Source organism: Musca vetustissima, unplaced genomic scaffold, assembly GCF_032173495.1.
Source record: "Musca vetustissima isolate MV318-11 ecotype Yass unplaced genomic scaffold, APGP_CSIRO_Mvet_v1 utg73943, whole genome shotgun sequence".
Classification (NCBI taxonomy): domain Eukaryota; kingdom Metazoa; phylum Arthropoda; class Insecta; order Diptera; family Muscidae; genus Musca; species Musca vetustissima.
In genome coordinates, this window is record NW_026875274.1 from 1 (window position 1) to 9,320 (window position 9,320).

The following is a 9,320-nucleotide window of genomic DNA, read 5'->3' on the forward strand; positions in this document are numbered from 1 at the left end:
TTAAAATTGCCTTCCATGGGGTGGGTATTGATTTAATTTTTTGACTGCTATCATTTATATCGTTTTTCATTAGGGAATACTGTATATAATCTCTTTCTTCGAGTGTAATAAATTTTGAAACTCCCGGTGTATTGGCACCAAATATCTCCCAAAAGAAACACCATATTAATCCAAGGACACATGATATATACGAGATTCCTGGCCAACCCAAACTTGATGTTGCAATGAGTCCACTAACAAACATGGCCATTACCGTACCACAATCAATGCCCGAATTAGCCAAAACCCCTAGGCGATTTCTCTCCTCCGGCGGACTCCAATGGGCCAAATGTGCATAAATCGCTGTCATGTCGAAACCTTGGAAAAATCCCTGCAGAACACGTACGGTACAAAATATTTTCCAATCACCCCATTTTAGGGTGAATGGTAATGCTAAGCCAACCAGTGAAGATCCAAGGGTGGTTATAAATAATGTCGCCTTTGCCCCGAAACGTTTACAAACATAGCCAGCTGGCAATTGGGTGATGACATAACCCCAAAAGAAACTGGACAATATGTAGGATTTTTCCGCTTCGCTCCAATTATATTGCTGAAAATTAGATTTGATTTTTTTTAATATTTTTTTTAAAGGCATTGATTGATTTAAAATATTTACCGGAAAATTAGGATTTGTTGTTGTTGCATTTGTCATTGCCACCAATGATATACTGCCATTGTATTTGGTCATATAATTTATGGCAATACAAGTGAATAACAATAATGACTGGATGTGTCTTTGACCGATAAAGGGGCCTGAAAATGAAAACCAGAAATTAAAATTAATTAAAAAAATCTTTAAATACAAGAAAAATCATTGAAAAATTAATACTTGTGGGATTGTAAATTGTAATAATTAAAACGGGTTGAACATACCTTTGGCTACAATTGGTTCCATTATAATTTTTATTTATTGATTTTTTGCCTCAAAATTCTCTATACGATACTGTCATTTTTATGAACCTCCTAAAAAGCGTCTGATATTCCTGTCTCTCAGTCTTAATTGAATCGAGAAAAAATCGAAAATGCAATTTATCTAAAATTATATTGTTATCAAAATAACCAGAACTTGTGCCAAGTTATGGGTACTCAAGTCAACAACATAATGCTGCAGATAACAATAAATTGTTGAACAAGTTTTAGGTATTTGTTTGGCATGACAATGAAATTGAAAGATATTACATTGATATCAATTGATTCGGCCAATTTTACGTCATAACTTAAAGCAAGGGCTGCGGAGTCAGAAAATGTTATTGGAGTCTAAATCGAATACACAGAAAAAAATTTAATGAGCATGTACCTCGCTTTGAATACAAGTAAAAATTCTTATAATCATGAGAAAGCCATTTAAAAAAAAATGTAAACATTTCATTCATAATACAACTCGCTATACTTTACCACTATTTGCGCTCATTTTACCCTTCTCTCTTTCTTTCTCTCTCTTTGATAAAAACAAATGTATTCCTCTCATGAAAAAATACACCACAACCATCAGTGTTCGGCTGTGTTTTGTTTTGGCGTCGTTCTCCAACTCTCCACTTACTTGGCAGTTGTTATTTTTGCAACCGAATTGTTACCGACCTCGGTATTGGTGTTAAAAATTCGCATATGCTTTTTTCAAATTTTTTCAAAGTAAGTGCTAAATACAATATACCAAACAAGTGTTGATACGAACAACAAGTCCAACCGAATGTTCAACATTGCATATGGCAATTCTAATGACGCCAGCTCTATCGCGATTTTGACAGACAGATAGTTAAGGGTATAGCAATTTGGAATAATGCTATATGGGGATATGCCTAAAATTGTATCAATATTGTATCAATGTTGGTAGGGTACGAAATTATTGGCCAAGATTTCAAGCTGTAGGAGTGGAAAATTCTTTATGGGCATTAAAACCCTTGGTCAAGTTTTCGAGTTATGGCGCTATAGGTCAAGTTTTTTTTGTTGTAGTGTGATGATGAAAAAAGAAAAATCTTCATATCATCAAAATATTCTACAAAAATACGATTTTAAATAGGGTCCCCAAAGAAAACCATTAAGGAAAGTAGTAAAGTCGGACTGGGCCGACTATATGATACCCTTCAGCACTTTGGGTATATTGTACATATGTATCCTTACAATGATAAATTGAATTTCATTCGGGCAGATTTATTTAATTTCATTCGGGCAGATAAATTTAATTTTATTCTGGCAGATTTACGTACCGTGGGACAAATTTATGGAAAACGATTTCTAGCAAAATTGATACACGCTATTCGGTACAAAATTTAACCCGAGCTGTGCTACCGCGACCATATGGTCACACTCATATGACGATCAATAAATCATCTGGTGTGAACTACTGATAAACATACCACTGACATCAATGTCATTTGTGTGTTGCAATTGATCCTGTCGATTATCCTGATAAGAAAAAATGTTACAAATCAAATTTTTGGATAATACGAAAAAAAAAATAATTACGGCACTATTCGGGTTAATTTCAATCAGACACCCATTCGAAATACATATGGAAGCTATGGCTGCATCTGCACCAATTTCAACAAAACCCAATAGCGTCATTCAGTACGTTATGCCAAATTTCGTGAAAATCGAAAAATATATTCGGACATTAGTGCACCGTTTACATTAAATCGGACGAAATATATAAAGGGCTATATCTAAATCTGAATGGATCTTCACGAAACTTATCACACGCCATTTCGATTTTCACAAAACATAGCACACATCATTCTACACTCAATTCAGTACGCTATGCCAAATTTCGTGCAAATCGAAAAATATATAGGGTATTTGGTGCACCATTTACATTAAATCGGACGAAAATATATATAGGAGCTATATCGAAATCTGAACCGATTTTCACGAAACTTAACGCACATCATTCTACTCTTAATTCGCTGTGCAAAATTTTGTGCAAATCGCAAGATCAAAAGGGACATTGGTGCACCATTTGTCTTAAATCGGGCGAAAATATATATGGGAGCTATATCTAAATCTGAACTGATTTTCACGAAACTTAGCACACATCATTCTAGGCTTAATTCAGTACACTATGCAAAATTTCGTGAAAATGTAAATATATATGGGAGTTTGGTGCACCATTTATATAAAATCGGACGAAACTATATATGGGATCTATATCGAAATCTGAACCGATTTTCTCCTATTTCCATATGGTTCGTCCTTGGGCCAAATAAGTGACTTGTGCCAAATTTAATCAAATTCGAATCATAAATGCGACCTGTACTTTGTTTACAATTTAACATCAACAGACGGACATTCATAAATCGATTCAGAAAGTGATTTTATATTCTCAAAAGGAACCATGGGCCTATTTAGTTTCTTTATGTCTGTTACAAACATATGAACTACAGTGTGGTGAAGGGTATAAAAAGGGGCGAATATTAATAATTTTTGGTAGGGAGTTTTTTTTACCATATACGACTACAAAATATCAAATTACAGCGAATTCGATAGAAAAACGCGAGGGCACCCTTTTATGGCGGCTACCGGAAAAAGTGGATCTATATTTAGTACCAAATTTCAGCGAATTGGGTTATCGTGCATAAAGAATCTCAAAATACCAAAAATTGGGGGAATCCATATAAGGCTAAGCCTAAACGTGAACCGATATAGCCCATATTCGAACTTGATCTGCCTGGAGATCTATCTGAATTCGTTTAGACACTAGAGTGATTACAACATACGGACATGATTAAATCGTCATAGAATTTTCGGCTGATATATATATATATATACAAACGGAAAAACAAACCCAGTGAACGGAGCAGTATAGTCGGACGGTACCCTACACAACTACCACGGAACTCTAACTTTCTGCGGATGTTTATTCCGAGTCTGGGTAATATTTCGTAATAATTGCCCCATCTTGCCCGATTAGAGGTCAAAAGCACCTCTTCCTTACATTTTCGAATATTCAGTACAGCCCTTCTAATTACTTGTTCAGATTCCCTTCACGGTGGGTTGTGTTGTGATGTTCGGACTAAATTCGATCCGAAAACACACAAAAAAATTAAGTTTTCGGTCCATTTCATCCCAAAAGTTTAATCTGATCATCACCGAAAATTGTAGGCGTTGTCCTTGACCATAACTGAAAGTTCATGGAAAATTTCAAAGCGAGCAGCGCTATATATAGAATACAAATTTTGTCATTTTTCACACAAAAGTCAGGGTCAATTTGACCCGCTAAATATTGACCGATCTTTATCAAAGCATGCATGCTTATTATCTGGTCCTATCCCCTTCTCCATGCAAAAATTCGCGGTGATTGGGTCATAATTGCGGCTTCTGGGGCGACCAGAAAAACCGACAAAAATAACGTTTTTGGTCCATTTCATCCCCTAAATATTAACCGAGCTTTGCCAAAAACAATAGGGGTCTTCATTGGCCAGAACCCACCCTACATGCAAAATTTCGTGAAGATTTGTCTATAACTGTGGCCTCTATCGTGTTTACGGACGGACGGACACACATGTCTAGATCGACTCAGCTAGTCGAGATATGGCGATCGGTATACTTAAAGGTGGGTCTAGGACCAATATTTCGCGGCGTTACAAACTCTTGGGACTGCACAAGCTATAATAACCTGACAACATAGTTGTATAGGGTATAATTAATATACCCTCCATATTTTAAAAATTTAATTGTTTACAAGTCTTCAATGTATGGAATATTTTTAACAGGTAATTTTAAATATAACCTCCAAATCAATTATTGTATGCTTACCACAATTTGAAAACATCACATCACGAAATGTAAAAATACAAGTGTGACTTTTTTAGTTTCAAAATTTATTAATATTAGTTTATCACACATCCACTTTAATTCCCTTCGAACGACCATCAATATTGCCAACACTTTGAATATCTCTTCTAGATTCCTGAAAATCTGGATCGTTCCATGGCTGGACATCGGTTGTACCCCAGATCAGATAAATCATATTAGTAACAACATATACGGAACCGCAAATGGCAAACACAATTTGCCACTGTTTGATATTAGACTAGAAAAGGAAGAACAAATAATTATTTTATATCCTTCGAATAACATAACACTACACTTACATTATCGCTAACAATGGCACCCGCCACTAGCGGTGTTAAAATTGGCATTATAGTTGCTACTGAATTTATAAAACTCATCAAAATGGCCGTGTGATTCGGAGCTAAATCGAGGACATTCAAACCACTGCCAATCATATTGCCAGCATTTAGAGCTACAATGGCAATTAATAACACCCCAGCAAATATTTGTTGTTCAACTTCCAAAAATCCAATAGCGAAAAGACACATGGCAGGTATCCAAAAAGCAATGGAATTGAAAGTTTTTCTTAAACTTTTCAGTGTGAACACGTCGTATTTGAGAAGTAAATCAGCCAGTATTAAATACACGTATGACATTATCCATAGCACAATGAATGGCAAGGCGGAATATAGTGTATTATTTTTCATATTCATGCCGAAGACACCACTCATGTAGGTGGGAATTGATGCTTGAATTGTTGTAAAGCACCAAGCTTCAGCACAGCATGTACATAATAGGGCCCAAACAGCTGATGATCTTAGTAGAGCTCACCAGGGTGTTGGAATTGATTTCGATGTATTACTCTCAGCAGCACGTTTCTTGCTTAATGATGTGTTAATATAATTTCTCTCCTCGGGAGATATAAATTTTGACTTATTTGGTGTGTTCGAGGCAAATATTTCCCAGAAAAGACACCAAATTAATCCGAAGGCACATGAGGTATAAGAAATTCCTGGCCAGCCCATACTTGAGGTGGCTATAAGACCACTTACCAACATGCCCAGTAATGTGCCACATTCAATGCCCGAACTAACTATGGCACCCAAACGATTACGTTCCTCCACCGGTGACCATTTAGCAACGTGGGCATAGGCTGCAGTTATATCGAAGCCTTGAAACAGACCCTGCAGTACACGTACCGCACAAAATATTTGCCAATCACCCCATTTCACAGTGAAGGGTAATATAAGACCCGCCAGCGAGGAGCCCAGTGTTGCAGCAAATAATGTAACCTTGGTACCGAAACGTTTACATACATAGCCGGCAGGAAGCTGGGTCACCACATAACCCCAAAAGAAACTGGAAAGTATATAGGATTTTTCAGCTTCCGTCCAATTATATTGCTAAAATTAAGAAACTCTATAATAGGGATTATTGGAAATTATTTTTTTTCTTTATACATACCGGAAAATTAGGATTTGTGGTTGAGGCATTTGTCATTGCCACCAGTGATATACTGGCACTATATTTGGTCATATAATTTATGGCAATACCCAGAAATAACAAAACCGATTGAACATGCCTTTGTCCAAATGCTGGACCTATTGTTAGAATTTTAAGTTAATTACTAAAGACATTTAAATAAAATTAATGTTATACCTTTTAGACCAACAGCAGCCATTTTTATTTTCCAAAATTTATTTCACTTTGATCGATATAATATATAGTTTTTTTGGTAGCGACCATATGTTGTAATCTGTTACAGGTTAATATTGAATTTAAATTAGAAAAAATTGAAATGGAATATATTGATCTAAAAAATAAATATGTTATCTTCCGCCATAACAAGTGCCAGACTGTAGGTGTACTCAAGTCAAGAACTTCTAACATGGAACTTACGATAAGGATTTGTCTATTCCCTTGTTTACAAACGAGAGTTATTTTTATACCCTTCACCACACTGTGGTACAGGGTATTATGTCTTTGTGCATATGTTTGTAACAGGCATAAGGAATCAAGATAGACCCATGGTTCCTTTTGAGAATATGCATATAATCACTTTTTAAGTCGATTTATGCATGTCCGTCCGTCTGTCTGTCCGTGTTAAATTGTAAACAAAGTACAGGTCGCATTTATTATCCGAATTGGATGAAATTTGGCATACGTCACTTATTTGGCCTAAGGACCAACCCTATTGAAAATGGGAAAAATCGGTTCAGATTTAGATATAGCTCCCATATATATTTTCGTCCGATTTAAGGTAAATGGTGCTCCAAAGTCCCTATATATCTTTCGATTTGCACGAAATTTGGCACAGCGTACTTAATTAAGCCTAGAATGGTGTGTGCTAAGTTTCATAAAAATCGGTTCAGATTTTTATATAGCTCCCATATAAATTTTCGTCCGACTTTACCACTTTCCTTACTGGTTTTTTATTAAAAATGTAAACGGCAGACCGAACTTATTATACACTTCGCCATGAACTTTTGGAAAAACTTTTAAGTACTCGGATAAAAGCGGATATTACTATCGAAATCAGAAAAAAGGTTATACGAGGACTAATGGTAGCAAGCATTGATTATTTTGAGGTCATTTTCAACCACTTTTTTGGAACATATCATTTTCATATTACGGTTTGATCATTTTTATGAGATGACAGATAGTGAAGCGATCCATTTTCGTCAATGCCAGTCTTTCAATTGAAAAGAAAAAAAAATTCTTTAACAATATAGTTTGGAAGATGTCGAATTCTAGTTTCATACTTTTGGAATCACAAACATAGCATGCAACAACCCTAGCATGCACACAACTACCGACATTATATGGCATCCGATTAATAATTTAAATTGTTACAAACCGTATGACATATTTAATATAACCTGCATTTTATGGTAAAGCGAATAAAATGCTGTTTCATTTATTCACTTTCGTTTTAGATAAAATACCTTAGGTTATCTAATTTGTTTTAGTTTATTTACAAAAATGTTTTGTGTCACTACGACAAATCTCTTTAAAATAAAATATTGAAATACTGTTGATCAACAATGCGTCTCAGTGACAATTAAAACACGAAAATGTCAAAAATATGAAATATAATTCAATTAAAAATCTTCAAAGTACCAAATGTCGATCCTATATTACTACTACTAACCCACCCTAGTACGGGTTTCGAGGGTGTATGTGCTCCCTATATATAGAAAGTTAGCTCCCTCGCTAGGCTAGGCAGGGGCTGGTGTGAGAGGCCATGGAACGAACGATAACATTCAATGAAAAAAAAAACAGTAAGGAAAGTAGGAAGCTATGGCTGCATCTGCACCAATTTCAACAAAACCCAATAGCGTCATTCAAGTCTCAATTTGATACGTTATGCAAAATTTCGTGTTAATCGGACAAACATTAGGAGTTTGGTGCACTATTTACGGACGAAAATACATATGGTAGCTATATCTAAATCTGAACCGATTTTCACGAAACTTAGCACACATCATTGTAGGCTTAATTCAGTACGCTATGCCAAATTTCGTGCAAATCGAAAGATGTTTTGGGGCTTTGGTGCACCATTTAATTAAATGGGACGAAAGTATATATGGGAGCTATATCTAAATTTGAACCGATTTTTCCCAATTTCAATAGGCTTCGTCCTTGGGCCAAATAATTGAGCCGAGCCAAATTTCATCCAATTTCGACCTGTACTTTGTTTATAATTTAACACGGACAAACGGACGGACATGCATAAATCGACTTAAGGGGACACCCCCATTCTCGGGGTCAAAAAATTTGTTGATATAATTCGAATCTAAACTAATTAAAGAATGTCCCTACAAAATTTCAAATGAAAATCTCAAGAACTCTTGAAGATTTAGCCGATTTATTGTGTCAGCATCAAGTGACGGCTGAAGGGCTTCTAAAACTTTAAACGCGTTTTTCTCTAAACATTTTTTTGCGAATGGCGGGCACGATAACTCAAAAGCTAATAACCCAATCGATTTCAAATTTTTACACGTTTCTCTGTAAGTGTATAGCTCTCGTATGAACTTGGATAAAGCCAATCGGTGAAGATCTTCCTTACTTTTTAGTGAGGAGTTATCAAGCCCGCCATCAAAAATAAGGACGTTTCTTTAATTACAAAAAACAACAACAAAACAATAACAAAATTTTTTTGTAAATTATTTTTCTTCCTTTTTAAATCTTCAAATATATATGTGCATAGTTACAAACCTTAACAAGCATTGGTATTCATTTACCAGCCCATTTAAAATCTTAAAAATAAAAAGTCGAGAATGGTGGGGGGAGGGTTCCCATAAAAAGTGATTCTATGCATATTCTAAAAAAGGTACCATGTGTCTATCTCGTTTCCTTTTGCCTGTTACAAACATATGCGCAAAGACATAATACCCTGTACCACAGTGTGATGAAGGGTATACTTATTAAAAATTAAAAAAATTGACACTGTAAAGAGAGGTACCGGAAGGAGTAGACCGACGAGTTCCATCTTCCAACATATTCTAAGAACG

The 9,320-nt window shown here is 35.5% G+C and overlaps 2 protein-coding genes across 2 annotated transcripts; both read right to left on the minus strand.

Moving 5' to 3' along the window:
• Window positions 1–4,870: 4,870 nt before the first annotated feature.
• LOC133337753 (putative inorganic phosphate cotransporter) lies at window positions 4,871–5,537 on the minus strand. The gene is made up of 2 exons (XM_061545958.1): window positions 5,127–5,537; window positions 4,871–5,065 (listed from the first exon to the last, which is right to left on the minus strand). The coding sequence occupies exons 1-2, from the start codon at window positions 5,535–5,537 to the stop codon at window positions 4,871–4,873; spliced, it is 606 nt and encodes a 201-aa protein (XP_061401942.1).
• Window positions 5,538–5,633: 96 nt separating this feature from the next.
• LOC133337754 (putative inorganic phosphate cotransporter) lies at window positions 5,634–6,487 on the minus strand. The gene is made up of 3 exons (XM_061545959.1): window positions 6,466–6,487; window positions 6,271–6,407; window positions 5,634–6,209 (listed from the first exon to the last, which is right to left on the minus strand). Exons 1-3 carry the CDS (start codon window positions 6,485–6,487, stop codon window positions 5,634–5,636), a joined length of 735 nt encoding a protein of 244 aa, XP_061401943.1.
• Window positions 6,488–9,320: the final 2,833 nt, after the last annotated feature.